The following is a 20,394-nucleotide window of genomic DNA, read 5'->3' on the forward strand; positions in this document are numbered from 1 at the left end:
AATATGGGGCGGGCAACCCTAACAACATTAATCCTATTACCACGTAAAAATACATTTTCAGGAATTTAGAGGAAATAGTTTCCTTGTGACCTCCTAAACCTTTGAGATTTTTTTCTTTTACTTCCACTGCAAAGTAGATTTATTATGTCAGTGATGCACATTGTGTGGGGTCTTTTTAAGAACAAACAGAAGCATAAAAAATTGGAAATATGAAATACATTTTTATTCTAGACAGAAAAGGTCCAGCAGCGTTAACTGCACCACCAAGTGTGAAATCATCTCTTGTAAAAAAAAAAAACAAACAGTATTTATTATAATCCATAAGAATGACTTCAAACAAGGCAAGATTATGTTTTTGTCCTGTCAGAAATAGCCATACATAATTTAATTAGTGTTAACATCTCTAGTCAAGCAGAAAGTAGGCAGTTGCAAAATTGTGCAAAATCAGGGTCGAGATAACACCGATCTGGAGGGCAGGAAAAAAAATCCAATGCACACATTTAACCTGCCTCCCAAAAACCCTCAGATTTCAGATGTCACACAGGGCAGGCCCTGCCATGGTACCTGCAAATTTGCTGCTGTCTGTGGAGCACAAAGGGCAGAGCAGTTTGCAGCAGCAGGAGCAGCAGCAGCATATGTGCCTTTACAAACTGTGTGTGCACAGAACATGAGCAACAACAGCTGTGCAGGGAAGGAGGGAGGATAAAGGCTTCCCAAAGCTCTCGCATGAGCTGCTAATCCTCGCTGCTGGCGATGAGCTGCCCTTCTTAACGGCACCAACGCACAAAGAGGTGCTTCACAGCAACTTCCACATTTCACCTTGCACACAGATATACCCACAGAAACTCCAGAGGCACCTCCCTGGCTTTTTAGCTCCTAATTAGGCCACTGCCACAGATACTGGCCATTAGAAAGCAGGGCGTGTTTCAGTTAATGAGTATTTCTTCTTTACTGTAAATGCTCTGTTGTTTTCATGAACAGGAAGGATTGAGGGTCCTTCCTTATATTTGCCTCCTTTACTTCAATAATGTGTTTTATTTCGCCATTTTATGTATTTCCATTAGAAAACCAAGTGTTTTGCAACAACTAAATAAAAGAACCACTTTTAAGCAAATAAAGGAGCATCACCTGGGGAGAAAGAAGAAAAACCACACAAGGTCAAGCTCTGAGCAAGATTGCCCAGGTAATGGGTTGGTACCAGCTCCTGTATGTTCCTGCATTGCTTTGCTACTTTATGCCCAGATCGTGTTTTTTCTGGGTTAGTTTTTGCCCCAGTTTAGCAGGACAAATGACTGTACCAAGGGACCCCAGAATTGCCCAAAACAACACAACAGGCACAGCAGAAACCCCTGGCAGCAGGGAGGTACAGGGGACAGCAACCCCCCGACATCAGCCAGCCCTAAAACCAGCTGAGCTCAGCCCCAAAACCCCACCCGTACAGGCTGTATTCTCTACATCCTAAAAGTAGTTCAACCTGATATTAAAAATAGATAAGCATGGATTTCCTTTCAGAAGCATTTTTCCTTTGAAGTCGCTCTACTCTTGCTTCAAGATTCAGAAGATGCTTCTAGGCCAACTTTCCTTTCTAAAATATGTAAATACAAATTACTGAATATGAAGAGAAAGCTCAGTTTAACTTAACATTCTAAGTCTCTTACCCAAATACATTAATACTTGCATTAATAATATAAAGTGTTAAAATATGCATGGCCATGCATATTTAAGAAGTGCAGAAAAATTTTATGCTAGCTAATGTGGAAATTAAAAAGGGAGCTGTTGGCCACACTGTAGTGTTTTAGGAAGGGCTACGAACAGATTAGCACAGATAGAGGAAATACTATCCAATATAACATGTGCCTTCATCAGCATCAGTTACCAGTTACTATTCAGGAACTCTGGTGAATCACCATTCTGATTTTAGTGTTACAGCTACACACTGTCACACTATCACATCCCAACATCACAGTCCTCTTTCAACACGGAAAACAGTAATATCCAAGTAATGTGGGACAAATGCAATGCAGTGCAGTACCAAGCACTGTAAGTAAAAATGCACAGGCTTGCCTTGTCCTGCTCATTTAGGCACAGTGGGGCATTTATACTGCCTTAAAATTTTCTTACTCTGCTTTCAGCTTTTTAACAAAATGACTGCATTTGATTTTTTTTTTCTGCACAGCAAATAACAGGGAGGGGTGATCAGAATCAGCTTTGTGTGGTAATACCATCAGTATAAACACAGGTATCATCCTTCCAAAAATAAGAGGCCTCAAGCTTTTCCTTTACAATGTATCAGATCAACAAAACACTGTCAAACAGAAACAAATTATTTTTTCCCCTCCTCAGTATGTATGCTGCAAGGCAGAGTCTCACAGATAAATGATTTTGGGAGAGCTCAGTAATAATCTCTCTGTGGAGCATCCATATGTGCAAAACTGGAGAAACAAATAGGGAGCTTATGTAGTGCTAGAGCTGAAATCAAATACATTTTCTCTGATGTTTGCATTTGAAAACCTTTGCTTATAGCACACTACATTACAGTATGCATTGACCCAAATTTAGTCTTTATAGAGTGAAAGTCTATAGATTCTGAATTTCTTTTGTACAATTCCATGGCAAGATCCAGGTCACAAAAAAATGTTAGCACCCTCGAGGAAGAGAATGATCCCACGATAACGCCAGGAGAGGCCGTGGATAACAGCTGAGAGCACTCAACAGATCCCCTTGCAATGCAGAACAACAGCACATTTTAAGTGGGAGTTTTGGGAAGAAAATCAGGGTGCCCCCTCAACACTGCCTAGGAGGTGAAAGGAACAGATCCCCATGCCAGCTGAGTGGCACATTAGAGATATCATGTCTCTAATTGAAACTCTTCATTCACTGCAGCACAATGAAATGGCAGCAAAAGAGCAGTGGATTTTGCTTGCCTGCAGCAAGAAGAGAAAATTCTGAAATTTAAACATGTAGGTGCAACAGCTTTCCAAGAGTAAGATCTTTTAAGCCACAGAATAAGAGCAGGATGCACCTTTTAATTTGGGGCATTTATGATTTTGCCCAATAAAAAGCACAGTGCATTACTACACAGAATTATCCAAAGAACTGGATGGAAAGGGGCTGGATGGTCCCAAGATCAATTTTTGTGACAGTGCAGTTCACTTCTGATTGAGCCAAACATACAGGCAATGCTGACAGGAATTAAAAAACACTTCAGCTTTAAACAACTTCTCAGCTGACCAGCATGGGAGAGTGACCTGCACTGACTGCTGATGGAAAACAGGTCAGATTGGGAAGCTGGGTGGTTGAACTACTGGTGCCACTGACCAAGATTTGGCTCTGTGTTCACTTCAGAGGGTTTGGGATGATTCCTGACAACTCTGCCGAGCGTGAGGCAAAGCTTAAACTACTGACAGGACACAGGACTCTTTCTCCTCACAATCCCAAAGAGTATGTGAGGATGAAAAGGAAAGCAAGGACACTCCATCTCCCACTGGCACACAACTCCCAGAAGTCCCTGTGAACAACTGGACTAACCACAGATGTCCTGCTGCCAATCTAAACTTCTTTCAGCTGCAGCATCCAAGCATCTCGGACCAAGGATGTGACAACTCCTTCTGAAAGCAGAGACCAATTCATCAAACCCTGGGTGAGGAAGAGGCAAAAAAGAACACTGATTCCTTCAGCTTTTGAAATGGTATGAGAAGGAAAAAAGAATAAGTTGCAACACTGTGTTTCAGCTTTACCCTTACAAAACGGCTGTTTCCCACATCACCCCCAATTACTGGGAAGAGGAAATGGTTGGCTGGCATGCACCTACATTTTTTCCTAGGATAGACCTTGGAAAATAGACTTGAAAAGCAAACACACCAGAGTAGTAGCAGACATTCCTGTCAGATCCATTTCGAGTAGCAGCATGGAAAATTGACAGGAATGTCACTGAGCAGCTGCAGGGGGGTCCTGGAGCCCAGACCCTGCTGTCGGCTGCCAGATACCCCCCAATCCTGCTCACTATACAGGCACAGCTCATCAGACCTACTGTGTTTCCAGCAAAACAGTTGGGGCTCAGACAGTCTTTCTGTCACAAATTTCCAGCAACATCTACTCTTGGCAGCAAGGGCTCTGCTCTGTTAGTGGGGAGCACGAGCCGTTACTTAGGATTGCCGGCTGTTTCTAAAGCACACAATCCAATTTTCAGAAAAAGCAAAGCAAAGTTCATTTTTTCCCCTTCCCCCATCCCTGCCTGACACAGCTCTGGAGTTAGATTTCAGAACAGCATTTATTGCAGAAGCTTTCTATTTATTCATTTTCCAAGATCAGTTGCACACAGAAGGAGGTAGAGCAACTGCCGCATTTGAAAGCGATTTTCCTTCCCTGAAGAATGTCTCCAAAGGCAGCTCAGAGTGCCACACAGGACTGCTCATCTATCAAGTAACTGCTCAGGCAGCAACTCTCCCCAAACAAGACTGATTCCAGGATGCACAATTCTGTGCACAGTGTGATCCCTGATGTTGTGTAAGTCTTCGACATTCCTGCAGTCTCCTCCAAAAAAGTAACCCTGGTACCTGCTATGGACACCACTGAGCTGCAGCACTTGGAGAGAAACACACTATAAGTAATACAGTATTTTGCTTCTTGGCTATCTTAGGCTTGAACTGCTCTAGTTTCTTCCTATTACATCAACAGGCCCATTGGCCACGTGCCCTGTAGTCTGAAAGGGCACTAAGAGAGTAAGGAATTTACTCAGAGATTTGTTAGTGAAGGAATAGTAAGGCTTAGTTTAAGACTGCAAACCATTTTCAGATTGTCAGAAAAGAGTATACTTAGCTTCTGCGAATTGTTGGTTGCCACCACACCATGAAACAATTAGCCTGACAGGTTCCTAATCCAGATATAAAAGAGCTTTTTATCTGGTCCACTGATAAGAAGTCTGCTGGACAGATCCACTTACCATAGGGTCAAAGCCCTGGTCTCTCATTCTTTGCTTGGCACAAGACCATCAACAGTCCATACCAAATCTGGCTCTCCATACTGCCAAAATAGAGCACATTCAGCATCTGCTGGAATCCTTGTCAGTACAGACATAAGTTATATAGTTTAAAAAGAAAGATTTTTCATACTCCAAGCAGACCTTCTCGCACTCTGATCAAAAACTCATTTGAATAAAGACATTCTTTCATTTAAACTTGCCCTCAATGTTTCAACCAAATCTGCTAAAATATTACATTGGCCTTTCTAAGCTGTTTTCTCTGCCCCTTACTGGCAAAATCACTGCATTCCTTCCAGAGATCAGTGAAAAATAATCTGAACACATAATCTTTTGTACTTTATTTTCAAATAATTTAATCATTTTTCTCAGCTAAGTACTTAACAAAAAAAAATCATATCCATACGACTTCAAAGATCTAAGTAATTTAGTTTTATTACTCTCAGCGTTTCTGACTTACAGCATATAAAATTCAGCATTTTTCCTGAAAATGTAAGCAACTGGCATTCAACCCTCAATCTCTTTTTAAATCCACCAGCTCCCACTGTTCCTATTAATAAACATTCTTTCTCTGATTTCCACTTCATCCTGCCATGTTCGAATAGGGAACATTTCTGTTGACTGGGAAACAGTCGAGTAGGACCCAATGTTTTAGCTCTGCTACCCCTCAAAATGACAAAAAAGGTAACAGTAAAAGCTATCACTTCCTAAATGAGTAAAACCTACAGGAAATTGTGATTTCTTCACCTGTAGACACCAGCTTCATCGACAATGTCTTAGATGGAACCTCTGCCAAACACCTTTCCAAAGAGGCAGTGTCTCCTCAGAGCAGTGTCCCACCTGGCACAGGCCTTCACTATACAAGGACAAACTTTGCACAAGACTGAAAAAAATCTGACTCATATTAACATACTTGCAATCATCCTAAAATTGCCTTAGGCAACCAGAAATACCAAGCTGTAACTCCTGTTAAGAGTCTGTAGCAAGTTTGTCTGCAGCTCTGCTGACACAGCTCACGTGACAAAGAGTGGAAAAACCTATTAATGCAGTTCAGAAATTCTTCTGTGTGTCACAAACACGGACAACACAGCAGTGAGTACAAAACACCTGGAGAAGGCCATTCACAGGTAAATTCCTTATTGCTTTAAATATTTCCTGACCACTGAGAAAAGCTGTTGGTAATAGAAGTGGTGGCCCTATTAAGCACAGATTTTTGTCACCAATAATCATCTAGGCCTGACAGCCTACATCTAGTACATCTAGACAGGCTGCAGTCTGGAGTCCACTTCAAAATTATACCAGAGTTCTAAAAAACTCTTCAATCACAGTATCCGTACTACAGTCTTTCCAACATCTTAATAAAGTGGACCTTGAAATTTTATTGGAAGCATTTGAAGCTCAACCAGAACACAGGAGTGCCAAACCCAACTGACCCTGCAGATGTTTAACCAGTATCTCCAAATGTCCAGCAGCTGGTTCTGAAAATTACATTGTGATCCTTTACAGAAAAAAGGTCAACAAAAATCACTGCTACAGAAGTTTTTAATCAGGCTGTTAGATTCCATTACATCTGACTGCAAGTATTCTATCATGAAGTTTACAAATGGAAGCATCTCATTTTTCTTTTTCCTGAATTCTTCCACAGTTGTACCTCAAAAAAAGTCTTGTCATGTGCCAAAGAATCTCAAAGCATAATTAATTACAAACTATCAATGGAAGTCTAGACATCCTGCATTATCCTCGCTAAGAACTTATGAAAATAAAACCTTATCATAAATTTTCCATTCTAAATGCCAAATTGGTCACTAATGAAATCTAAAAATACCTCATACTGATTTAATGGTGATGTACATGCTTTCACCAAATCCTGCAGCATGCAACTTTGCACGGCAGGCATTATGTGCTCACACTACATTGATGACATATTTTCCATAAGAAATAGCAGCAATGGAAAATGACAACTTATACAGACCCAGAGAACATAATCAGGACATTGTTCATTAATGCCTGCCACCACTGTTAACTCTGCCCCAGAAAGTCTCAAGAGGAAGCCAGATATAGTAGCAGAAGCTGATGAACTTCCAGCTGCAAGGGGGTGGGAGTGAAAGGAAGCAGACTGATTAGCTGAATAGATTTATTGTATGCACATATTCTATGCTAAAACCCTGTATCTGCTTTAACATAAATTTTTTTGAGTCATTTGACTGTTCACAATTCAAATACAGGAAAATGCTATCAGGCTAACATGTGTTTGTTCAGCAGGAAACCCTTTCTTCAAAAATGCAAAATGAGGTAGTGAAAAGCCAAAACTTTGCTAGAATTGTTGTACTATTATTTCTCAAATGTGAGAAGGACCTTTTGATGTTCTCCTGTCACATTAGAAAATCATCTCCTAAGTCCATGTGAGCTCCACAGAAAAACACAACGCAGTAACAGTGGCAATGCAGTGTTCTCTCTCTCTCCAACATGCAAGACATCGTCCTACTTTCTTCAATGTCACTGGCAGATTTTTATTCTCAAGCCACAAATATTTTCTTAATTTTCCTCCCAATATATCCTGAATAGAGCCAAACCATCTTGAAGCAAACCTGTAAGCAAAGCTGCTCGTTCGAGTTGCTGTGTTTAATGGTCTTCAACGTTGACAGACCCTACACACAACCAACTCTGCAAAAGGCACTGGAAGGTGACCTGCACTTCCAGAAAACAATTAACTGAAAGAGATTCCTTTAAGCTCTTCCCAATTCCAATAAATATCATAGCCTTTAAAAACTGGGAGAAAAGAACTTCGACTACCATTCTTACAGAGCAAGGGTAAATAAAATGTAGTTCTGGTTATTTAATCACTGCAATAACAAAAAAATAGGGAAAGCCAACTATTTGCCTGGTGTTCATTTAAAATATTATATTTAGAAGAAGATAAAATACAAAGGTGCTTGGGAGAGGAAACAATCTGACTAAAGCTCAAGCAGAGGCACACAATATACATCACCCAATACAGTAATAGAGCAATATAATGTCATCATCTGCTTAATTAAACAGAAAAAGAAACATATGCCAATTAGAAAAAAAAAAAACCAAACCAGTATCAACTGTTATTGTCACTCATCCATAGGCAGCATCAGTCCTGCCACCAAAACAAAATCCTCATCTTTACTACTGGTACTGGTGCCCATGCTCAAGAACTTCAAAAATGATTTTTTACATCGCTAGATGGATATCATAGATGTTTTTGCATTGAAATTGTTTCTGTTAGAAGTGTTTTGCCCTCAAAGCACAGTGTTTGTCCACATTTCACTTCCACTTTGAAATCACAGATCAGCTCCTTCTAGCTCAGGAAGGAAAATAAGTTGTTGTTGCTGTTCTGTTCTAGCACTGGGGGCAAAGTGCCAGGCTGTCCCACGGCCAACAGACTGACCACAAATCTTTATCCTTTCTTTTTCACTTTTCCTCCAATAAAAATTAATATAACAACCAATTAAGGCACATGGAAGAGAATGCACTGTCCAGGATTGTGTCTGAGACAGTAGTTATGTTTTAAAATTCATGTCACTGTCAGTAGTAAAGAAAATAACTTACAGTATTTTAAGCCAGCTCTTCCAGTCAATCAGGACTTATAATTTGTATACTATTGTTATTAAACTTATTAAATTAGACTGGTGTAAGTACAAACTGATTCTGTAACGACATTCAAAACTAAAGACTTGAAATAACAGTAAGAGAACTCTGAAATTCAGAGAGCTATTCGATGGACTCCATCAGCCAAGTAAAGTTTGGAATGAAGACTTGGAAAGGAAGATACCTAAAGGACAGAACATCCCAACACTGACATCTCTAGTCTCAAGTAACTAAAAAACAGGATGATTTGCTACAGTTATAAAGAAACTTGAGAAATATGACCTTTTATCAAGGGGAAAAAAACAAACAGTTTTGAAAGAAAAAAGACTTTATTATTTTGATCACCATCAAGTATTCTTGCCATTCCATACACCTGCTGTACTGCTCACTTATTTCATTTAGTCTCAGGCCAAGGCATCGTCTACGGAGTTGGAAGCACTGGATATATCAAAGGTAAACCAAATTCTACAGAAAAATATTAGGCTTCTCCCCTCCTTACAGCCTTAGGCTCTGCAAAACAAAGACTAGTGAAACACAGCATAAGTGAAATTAGTAAAATCCAACCTGTTTTATATACTCCACATTGCAGCATTACATATGGTACCCATGCTTTAAAGAGTAAAGAATTTTGTTTTAACTAAAACCTTGTACTACGAATGAGAAAACAGTATTTTCTTCCATTAAATCATTTCAAAGAACAGCCACCTTCCCACTCTAACCAGCCAACTTCATTGCTGTTTAAAAAATAAACCAACAACTCTCAGATGACTTAAAGTCTACAGCAAAATCTGAAGGCGTTTAAGTGTTTCAGGATGGGATTTATGGCAGAGTTCTGAAATGGATACTCCTAGTTCCTGTTGCTTTTACTGGAATATTTTTATGGAGAGTCACTTTTTTCCCACCCTACCCTTTTCCTTTACTGAATTTCCACACAATAAGTTAGATCTGACCATCACCGGACATCTGAACAACAATAAAAAAAGTTACAGCTGGATCCTGTATTAGTCCCAGCTGCACAGGATCTTTGGCTGCCTTCAGAAAACAAGAGAGCCAATAGCAAAACAGTAGGAGAATTTCTTTTAGCAGCTTACACCTTTGAATAAATTGTTTTTCCATATGCTACTACAACAAACTATTTTACTGCTCAATGCAAACTGATGTTATTCTTCCTATTTTTCACCTCTTTTCAAAAAAAAAAAAAAAATTTAAAACTTCCTTCTTCGAAAACCTTTACTACAAAATGCCAGAAAATAATCATCTCCATATGCTCTTTCAAGTCTAACATACCACAATGGATAGATCTGCCAAGTCCACCCACCCACAGGCTCCATAAACTTGAGAGTATTATTTGTATTTAATTTGGATTACCAATTTCACCCAACCTTTCCCCTTCATAACACATGGGGTTTTATTCAGGCTTACTACACAGGTAGAAGACACAAAAGCAAAATAAATAAGTTTCCAGTAAAATAAGAACAATAACAACACACACTCTCTATAATTTGAATATCAGCGAATTCACAGCGGAAGGACTTCTACTAGTCTTCTTTTTATGTTTGCTCTTATAAAATATCACCTAATCTTTTAGAACATTCATGTGATACTATGTCATTTATTGGTACAAGACCAAGACTAAACATTGCAGTCTTTCCAGCTTACATTGCACAAAATGAGAGTGAAGAAAGTTACATGTGTTCTGATTTTTTTTTTTAAATCACTGGGTGGGGGGAAGCTTCCTCTCAGATACTTGAAATAAGAAAGTTACTATATTTAATGCACAAAAATCCACTTCCTATAGCCAAAAAAATAATCAACTCCATATGCTCTATTTATCTGTCCTTGTTAAAACATGTACAGCAAACTGAAATGTCACCAGCTGCCCACAAAGGTTGACCTCACATAATACACACAAGACAGGCTTAGGACCCAGCCTGAGATTCCCAGCTCACAGAATTAACCAGCAACACCTACACAAATAAACCAGTCCCATACCTGAAACCTTTTAATCTCTCCCTTCTGTGACTGTAAATGTTTCCTTAGACACAACAGCCACTTCCCTAAACTCTGACTAACCTTGGCTACCAGTTTCAACTTCCACTGAGGAAATACGTTTCTACACAAACTGCAATTCAGGAATAGCAGCACAAATGATAAGAGATGGTGGGAAAATAAGCACACATATTCTCCTTGTTCCCAGATGAATGTTGGATGATGTTTTAAAATGTTGGAACTACATGATACGATAATTTTAATAACTAAAAGTGTACAGTAGGTCAAGACTGACTTGCAGAAGAGCAAGTTAAATCATAATAAAGTTCTACAAAATAAAACAGTTACTTCTGAGTCTATAAACACATACTGCCATAATATGGACTACCCATTTAGGCATTTACATGACATATACTACATGGAAAATGAGTCTTCCCCTGTTAGTATATACTGGGGTTACAAAATACAAGACTAAACCAAGGATTACTTCAGCCTGACAGAGGCTCTTGAAGGTGTACTCCTGAAATATTAAGGGCTTGTTTTGGGTGGGTCCAAGCAGAACCCTTTCAGTTAAAAGAAAATAAAAAAAAAATTAAAAAGTAGATCCAAAAATAAGAAAAACAAAGAGAGAACCACAAAACAATACAGAGATGCACATTCACCTACCCCACGCAATGAATTCCAGAGATCAATTCACAGATCTGTTATAATGGGCCATCACTGCACACAGTTTGCACACAGCAGCTCCTGAGTGGGCAACTGGAACCAGTGGAGCACTGGACATGTACAAGAGAGGGGTCAGGTCCTTCTGGTCTTCTCAAGAAAGACTGAGAATGGTCCTCCACAGGACCAAGCCCCTGCCCTGTATACATTAGGAGTTCAGTGGTCAGAGAATGCATTTAACTTGCAAAGTTCCTCCCAAGGAATGGAATTCTTCCTTGACAGAGCCACAATCTCTTCGCACAACCGCTTTGGTTTAACCTCAGCTTCCTGTGAAAACTTTCCTCCACATCCCCTGGCTGACCAGTTGCAAGACACTGAGACAAAACCATGCAGCAGCTTTACAAATTCAAAAATTGCATTTGCAAGTGGCCAGAGCTGTAGCCGGAGTACACAGCCTGGTGGGAAAATTCCTCCTTGGTGCAACAGAATGACGGGGCAGGAAGTTCATTAGTCCAAACTTCCATGAGTAAGAAACAAACAAAAAAAAAGAGTATTTGGAATCTGACTCCTGAATATACTGAAATACTGCTTCAAGCAACCATAATTCCTTATTTTATAATAGCCAATGCAACTACAAATGTCCCTTTTGACAATTCCCCCTCTCTTGTAGTAAGGCAATGGGATCTGTTTATGTCAGAATTTGACCCTCCAGACAACATTGCTTGTGAGCTAAACAAGGACCTTATTAAGGAACATAATATCTACAGTACATGAAAGCAAAAATGTAACAGCAAATAAGACTCCTGAATACTTGGAATTCAACAAGAAAACAGCATGAATGGTATTCTCCAGTATAAATCAGATATTAAAACCAAAAATTTAAAAAAGTCTCCATTCTAGAAGTTAATTAATTAATACCCGGCGTATTAACGAGGTGGTTGTATAAAAATGTAGAGGTGACTCATTAAATGATTACATCTCACAGTTCCCTTAGAGAAAACAGTATGAGGCAGTTCCCTTACTTGAATATGCTAATTTTTCAGTCTTTTTTTGTGCACATGTGTGTGTGAGAACGAGAGTGAGCACAAGAGAGACTGGACACATTTCTTTTCCTACCCATCAACTCCTTCTGCCAACGTGCACCTTGTGCAGCGCTCGATTTCAATCTCATTTGACTGAGGAGTAAATATTCCTACAAGCTCGGTGAGAACTGGGAGCTGGATAGAAGAGCCACTAAAATGAATTCCCACGTTTATCATTAGCCTCTTCCATACCCCCAGAGTCAGCAGACTTGTGTTCCATCCTTTTCACACAGTTTTTTTGCTTTGGTAAGAAATTCAACGTATTTTGTCTAAAAATCAGCACTGGTTTCTCCTTTTGTGTTAGGGACCTGGATCTGCAAAGAACAGCAGCAGCTCCTCAAAATTCAGCTGAGCCCTTGGAAAAGGCAGCAAAAGCCAGACCTGAATTCAGATTCAACTCTCGCAAATGGACTGATGCTCGATTCTCATTGAAGAATTTTCTTGTGGAATTCAGAAGAGTTATTAGCAGAATCAGCAAACTCTGTCCTCATTGGGATAATTTCCTTTGGATTGCTAAATAACAGCATCAGCTTCAGTTCTTCCATACACTTGGCATAAGGTAACTACTTCATTTTAGAATAAACAGCTGAAAATGAGGCTAATTAGTAAAACCACGCTAAGAAGCCCAACCTGTTGAAAAATTAGATCAAAGATCTTCAGTACTCCAAATCCTAGATGAGATCCTGATTTAGATTTCACAAGTTTCCAGCACGCAACACTTCCTGTTAACTCCATGAGATCCTACAGAATTTTCAAACACTTTCTTCCCAGGAAATACTACATAATGTTTGCCTTTCAACATGTCAACTTTCACTGGAAACCCACTTATACCTGTGTGTAAGCAAATATCAGAACTTGAATGAAATTGTGGAAGCAGCTACACACCACTTTATTTTCCTTAAATAAAACTTCATATTACCAAATAATGTGCTTAAAGAACCTCAGAAAGTAATGAAATAAATGTGACACAGATGTTCACCAAAAAAAAAAAGGAGAGAGAGAACAAGAATGTTTTTACTTCATAGCAACCAAATAGGTCAAGCCATTTCCTTCTTCAGGCAAATCTCAAAGGACCACAAAACACATGGTTTTCTAGTGGATTTTGTGTGTCTATCCCACTAAAAGGAAATAGTGCTGTCCAAAAGATTTGCAATACTAAGTTTTCCCATGAAATTGTTGAAATTAAAAGAAGGAAGTCATATGCAATTTAAAACAATTTGATAGATGTTAAAAGTTATACAAATGGCATAAATAAATAGACTTTTACTACCTAATTCATATACCTTTCCTGTACAACATATTGCTTTAAAAGAATGCCCAGTGAAGAAGTCACAAATGCCAACATTACGTCTGTTCCCACCATTTCTCTTTCACTTCTGTAGAACTTGAGTAAAACATGACGTGTTCTTCACTCCCCTGGCATCCTCATCTCACAGTTCTGTATGTTGACAGGTTTTCCTAATAAACCAGCTGCTAAGGACTTATTTTTATCCTCTGTGAAGGAAGCACATGGTCATTATATCCAAACTCTTCACTGAAATTGGTGCAATCCTTTCATACGTGCTTAGGTACTACAGAGAGACAAAGTGAAGAAGACATCATTAACTATCACTTGTCTTTAAAAAGGAAGAAAAAAAATCTATACAGGTCCATTCAATCATCACAAAACACTAACCCACAGGCTGGGTAGTCCCATGCAGAAGTCTACAGAAAATGTCACACATCTTCACACAGAAAATCCCACAACCAGATTAAACCTATTTGTGCATTTAAACAGGAAAATTGATATTGCATAGGAGAACATAATGTATTTCACACCTTTGAGACAATAAAGCATTTTGATACTTTTGCATGGCCCTTTCGCTGCCATATTTATTACAACTTCTCTACAGATTATTTTTTAAGAAACAATAAATTACAAAGTCTCGCTGTTTACTTGTCAATAACCACTCGGGATGTCAGCGTGTGTCCACAGACATCAAAGAGAGCAAGTGGGTGGAAACAACATTAAGAGCTCTGTTTTAGATTCATTAGGCTTAAGATGACAATTGTGCAATCTTAAGATGTCAAACAAGCCAACATTTTAGCTGGGACAGATGGCACTGGATCCAGAGCACAGAGTATTTGCTGTGAGTCATCCTTTTAAATACGATAGTTCCATTTTTATTTGCAAAATTTGATTTTCCAGAAACAAGATGCAGAACGGAAGAGAGTGTCAAACCAAGCACAGAGTCCTGCAAATCTTCACAAAACAAAGTTGGAAGTAGAAACATCATCTTCCGAGTGAAAAAGCGAATAACAAGACGTGAGGGGGAGGACAGAACATACAAAGAAGCCAAAAAAAAAAAAGCAAGATTTCAAAAAGAAAAGTATAGTAAACAGTACTAGTGGCAGCTGGCAGGACAAAGAGGAGGAAGGGAATGTACCGAGTACAAGGGGTCAGGACAAGTGTGGAGAGGACCTAGGGTGAACCTGGAGGAGATGCTCTTCAGACACTGCCTGCCAACAGCTCATTCGATGCCTTTCAACAGGAAAAGAGATGCAGAGGTAGTTTAAATTTTGATCTTGGGGCCAAAGACGGCATATAAGAAGAATCAGACTAAAGCATGCTTGTATTGGGAAGGGAAAAGAAGGGAGCAAAAGATAGCAGCAGGTGAGACAGAGCTACAGTTTAAGTAAAACACTTGAAAGCTTTTAAAACCTTTTTGTTACAAGAGGAAAGCAGAGACTTATCAGAAAAAAGATGGCAAGTACAATCATAGAGTCAGAGAAAGGTTTGAGTTGGAAGGGACCTAAGAGCTCATCTCGTTCCAACCCCCTGTCATGGGCAGGGACACCTTCCACTAGACCAGGTTGCTCCAAGCCCCGTCCAACCTGGCCTCGAACGCTCCCAGCGATGGGACATCCACAGCTTCTCTGGGAAATCTGGGCCAGGGTCTCACCACCCTCATAGTGAAGAATGCCTTCCTAAAAGCTAATCTAAAACTACCCTCTTTCAGTTTAACACCGTTACCCCTTGTCCTAACACTACACACCCTTGTAAAAAGAAGAAACTGGAGGAAAGCCAAGGGTTTTTTTTTCATTTTTCCTTGAAAAATTGTTCAAAATCCCATAAAAAAAAGAAGGGGAAGCAATAAATATGATGAGAAATTGCACGTGAGCTGTAGATTATATCTTGAAAAACAGTATGTTGCCTCACCTTCTGCAGCCCTTCCACTGGTGAAAGCTCTTACAGCTCCAGCGATATTAAAAGATTGCAATATCCATTTGGTAACAGTGGCCCATGGGGAACCCACTTTCACGAGGCTATTACTACAACTCCCAGACATTGTTCTGCAAAATACACTCTGTTCCTGTAAGTAAATCCTACAGCTTTCTTTCCCAGCTGTACCAGTACAGACAGATGCTGTTACGGGCACACTGCTCCCCTAAATCCACGGCGTGCTTCCATTGCCGAGCACGTTACCAAATACCATTATATAACAATCCATCGAGTTTGGCAACCAAAGACTTCTGGAAATTCTTTCTGCAAAAATTTCATGTTTTCTTCCAAGTCAGAGCTAAAAATATCGAACATTAGGCTGAGAAAAACTTAATGTGTTACTGCAATTAACAAGCCTATTTTCTGATACCACCAAAAATAACTAATATTTACGGTGTAATTATTAATATTTTATTATGACACTTTTTACTGCAGTGGTAACAGATTAAATGGTTTGGGGCTAAAAATGAGGAGCCTACTGACCTGACAGGGAAGCCATACAAATATGAGACTAGTTTAGCATGAAGAAATATTTATTTAGCAAAAAGAGACTTAGCATGAAGCTCTGCTAGCTGGTAAAAGTCTACTTATGTCATTTAGTTTTTTGTGTTCCATCTCTGTATCTGCTCTTTTTCTTTCCCTAGAACCAAGCCAAGTGGTTACTTTAACACTCAGGTGTTTTATATTCTTGGCATTTCCCTACAGTGCTATTTAAAACAACAAGCCCTCCTCTAAAGGACTTTTGGGACAACTTTTATTTAAAACTACTGGTACAAGTTATCCACTTTGATGAGTAGGGATTGAAACATATTTAACGTTCTTCTGTGTTAAAACACATTTGTTTATAATAAAAGAAACTTATAAAAGAAGAAAACATGGAGAATTAGTCTTAAATGCAAAGCAAATGTCTATAACCATGAGGAGGCCACGTGGCCTCTCCTATCTTTAATGTCTACCTTTGGAAGATATTACAATGTGAAAAGATGAGGCTGTTCATGTCTAAAGTATAAATATATATATGTATTCAATTTAAAGACATTTTTTCTAAGAAAAATCTGGGGTGTTTGTTACATTTAACAACTTTTACCTATAAATAGGTAATCTTTGCCCTGCAGCAGAACAGAAGTGACCCTGCTAAATCTGGTTTGGCAGCAAACCCGCTCTCCTGAGTCCTCTGTGAGACGATCTGGTCTCTCTGTCTCGTGAACGGGTGTCTACATTCTGTCCACACAACAGACCCAACGTGTTACCTGGCACCAGCACTGGCAAGAACAGCCAGCAACCAGCAGAGCTTGGCAACTGAACTGCTCTGTCCCAGAAAAGCTTCGACATTCAGAAACAAAGCACAGAGTTTGGGGAACATAGGGAAACCTCAATGCCCTAATTAGTGCTGCAATTTGGTCTATTTGTCAAGTAGAAGCAGGATTTTAACCTTCTGGCATGTCTGTTTAGAGCCCTTTGTAGAGGCAGCTTAAAACAAACATACAGAAGTTGGTAAGTACCCAATCCCGCAGTCTTTTCCAAGAGGGAAGGCATGGGATTGAATATGGGGGACAAGAAAGCTGCTGCATGACTAGAATCGAATTCAGAAAACAAACAAAAGTACTATCCTGGGCCTCCAGCACTGTTTATACATTTTGACCTTCCACAGGCTGCCAACAGCACCATTGAAGGCGAGGATGGCGGGTCACTGGTACCACCACCACCTCACTGTGAGCCCGCAAGAAAAGCCTTGGTCAAATCACACAAGATGTGGTTTTAAAGCAAGTGAGGAGGGGGAGGAGGAGAAATTTCCTGGATTAAGTGAACCACAGAGATATTTTAATCAGAACACAAAAGAAAGTTGAGCCAAACACCAACTGACTCGGATCATATCACATCAATAATCCATGCACAGAGCCTCTGCTGGAATCAATGGGAGGCTTGTGCGTAAGTGGATTGTATAATATAAATACACGGCCCTGTTTAGGGCTCCACATACAAAAGAGAAAGAGGAGTTGTGAACAATTCCCTTAATTAACATTTCTGTTCCATCAAGTGCTTCTAAAATAATAAATTCTAACGTTACACAGCTCTGTTTTCATTCACAGCTTTTATCAGAGGTGGTAAAACAACTGACCCCATTTGACAAATAAGGGAACTGAAGCATCAGATGCAAATTAAACTGAAGAGCAGGGCAACAGGCAGAGCTGAACTGGGAATAGCAGCTTACCTCCTGAATCACAGTTTAATGTCCTAGATATTTACATGCTTATCTAGTTCGAGTCTCTAATTAGGGTGACTCTGTGCAGTCCTCAAATAATTTTACATACTTCCTAAAGTACCTGTACACAGCAATATGCTTATCTCTAAGCGTTTCCCACTCAACAATGTTAATTTTGTGAGGATTTAGAATGTTCTGCTGAGGTTCAAAACACTGGATTGCCCTGGTCAGACTCCCAAGGGAGTCTCATTGCTGAGGTATCACACGCCTCACTACCCAGCAGTAATAAAGGGTTATAAAACTGGCTGTCAAATCCACACTTTCCGACTCTATTATTAAAGAAAGAAAAAAAAAAAAAGGAAAAAAAACCCAAACAAAACAACTTGCAATTCAAAATATTAATGCATTAGCTGGAAATGACCTAACTGATCCTGATGTTCCAAACTGACAGCAATCCATAAGGAAAAGCGAGACTGGATCTCTATTCAAAAAAAAGCGCAATACTCACAAGAAGTCAGTGTAAAACGTCAAATACCCCAATTGTAAAAAAAATTTCCAGTCTTACTAATCTGCAACTGTTTTACAGCGAAGCCAAGTAAGCGTGAACATAAACTACACTGTAATTTGACCCAAAAAAGCAACATGTTTATTAAAGTGGTATGAAGTTATAAATAATAGTTTCACTTGCATGCTAGGTACAAATCTGACTTCACCTCTACAACCAGCCTTCAGCTAAATACAGACCGACTCCTCTCGAGGTCCTGAGTATTTTTCCTCCTCTGAAAATCCAACTCTAAAAAGCTTAACGCCTTATGAAAGATTGGTTCAGCAATGTGTCCACTTTCTAATTTACATCTTGCACGTGATTAAGTACTGTATCACGTAGGGTTAGTGCCAGTAACAAGCATTTTCATTTTCCTTAACTACAGATGCAAGTCCATAATCCTGAGAAAATAACATATTTTGAGTTAAATGAGCTTTCTGTTCTTTACAATTACAGTGTTCAAGTGCTTTGAACAATAACTTTTCAGGACTAGCTTGTTTTGTCTTCTGTTTTCCTTTTTCAGATTTTTTTTCAGGATTTAAATCTACCACTGACAAAACAAGCAGAAATGCCTGCTGAGAAATGGCCACACTTCCAAACGACGGCTTGAAGAATTATTTTTCTGATTCACCATAGCATTATTTCTTCAAGTTGTCAAAACAAACACCACACCCACTTGATTTCCGAGTTCTGGGTAATTATATTTGGAATTAGCAAGTACCGTGCAACTAATAATCACACGAGGTTTAGCCCTTACTTTAGCTATTTAGAGATCAGCCAATGCATTCAAAGGCAGCCTGTTTAGCATTTTATTTAAGATATCCCCTCATCACTTCATGCTGTACCACCACTGCACAGACAGCCACAGACACAGTGAATATAGGGCAGGCCATGCAGTCGATCCCTCTGCCCCAGGGCAGGATCAGCTCCTGCTCAGCCACCATTATCGCTGATGATACACAAGAACTGGTTATTTCAGGCAGCAGCTTTACACACGCACTCACGGAACCCATTATAAATTAAAGGAGGGAAGCGTGTGGCACGTCTGCAGCGCCTTAAACTGGGACAGCGCGCAAGCCGGTCTCCAATAAGATAAAAATTACAAATAAAAGCTTCCCCAACATGAGAGTCCCGATTTTCTAAAAGTAGTATCTTGGCAAGGTTAACGCCGCTGCCGCTGGAAACAGTTCACCTCGTTTAAACTGGCTGAACCACCCCGTGATTATCACCGAGCCTCCATTAAGATGACACACACAAACAGAGCCCTCGCAGGGCTTAATTACTCTTTTCGCTGCTCGTACACTGCCAGACACGTACTTTTGTTTTTTTGTATTTCCCCCCTTGCCCTCTCCCAGCGGACGGGCAGCTGCAGGCAAAGGGCGCGGGGCTGTCAGGGCACTGCCGGGGGCGGCGGGGCAGGGCAGGGCAGGGCAGGGCAGCGGGTCCCGGACCCGCCGCGCCCCCGCCGGGTGCGAGGCACAGAGCCCCCATTGTGGCCCGGTCGATGTAGCGGCTCCGCTCGGGGGGCGCCGGGCAGGACGGGGCAGCCCCGGCGGGAGGGGCCGCGGCCACAGCCGCTGTCAGGGGCTCCGGGAGCGGGGCACCTTCCTGTGCCGCCCGGCGAGGGGCCGCGAACCGCCCGCGAGAGCCCCGCACTCACCGCCGCCGCCTCCGCCGCCCTCTTCGTCCATGTTGGGACCGCGGGCAGGGCGCTCCGCCGCCGATCAGCGAGGCCCGGGGATCGTTCCGCTCGCTCGGCGCCTCGCGGCCACTCCCGCTCCTCTTCCTCCTCCTCTTTCTCCTTCGCTTTCTTTTTCTCCTCCTTTTCCTTCTCCTTCTCCTCCTCCGCCGCGCTCCGCCGCCGCGCTGCTCTGCCCCGTCCCTCCCCGCCCAGCCCTGCCTCAGTCCCGGCAGCCGCCGCCGCCTCGGCCCAGCCGCCCGCCCCTCTCATGTGACGGCGGAGGGCGGAGGGGGAGCCGGCCCGGCCCAGCCCCGCCGCCGCCTCCTCCGCGCCACCGCAGGGTCGCGGCCACCGCCGAGCTGTGTTACCCCCCCCAG

At 40.9% G+C, this 20,394-nt stretch overlaps 1 protein-coding gene across 2 annotated transcripts in view; it reads right to left on the reverse strand.

Annotated features, from left to right (window-relative positions):
- Positions 1-20,174, reverse strand: part of CYTH3 (cytohesin 3) — a 50,285-nt gene extending 30,111 nt beyond the window's left edge. For both annotated transcript variants that reach the window (XM_027726236.2, XM_027726237.2), the window contains exon 1: positions 19,997-20,174. In XM_027726236.2, coding sequence (XP_027582037.1) covers positions 19,997-20,027 — 31 coding nt within the window. In that variant the 5' untranslated portion in view covers positions 20,028-20,174. The remainder of the gene's footprint in view (positions 1-19,996) is intronic.
- Between the last annotated feature and the right edge of the window lie 220 nt (positions 20,175-20,394).

The sequence above is a fragment of the Pipra filicauda genome, unplaced genomic scaffold, assembly GCF_003945595.2.
Source record: "Pipra filicauda isolate LSUMZ 115617 unplaced genomic scaffold, ASM394559v2 scaffold129_size2064235_pilon, whole genome shotgun sequence".
Classification (NCBI taxonomy): Eukaryota; Metazoa; Chordata; class Aves; order Passeriformes; family Pipridae; genus Pipra; species Pipra filicauda.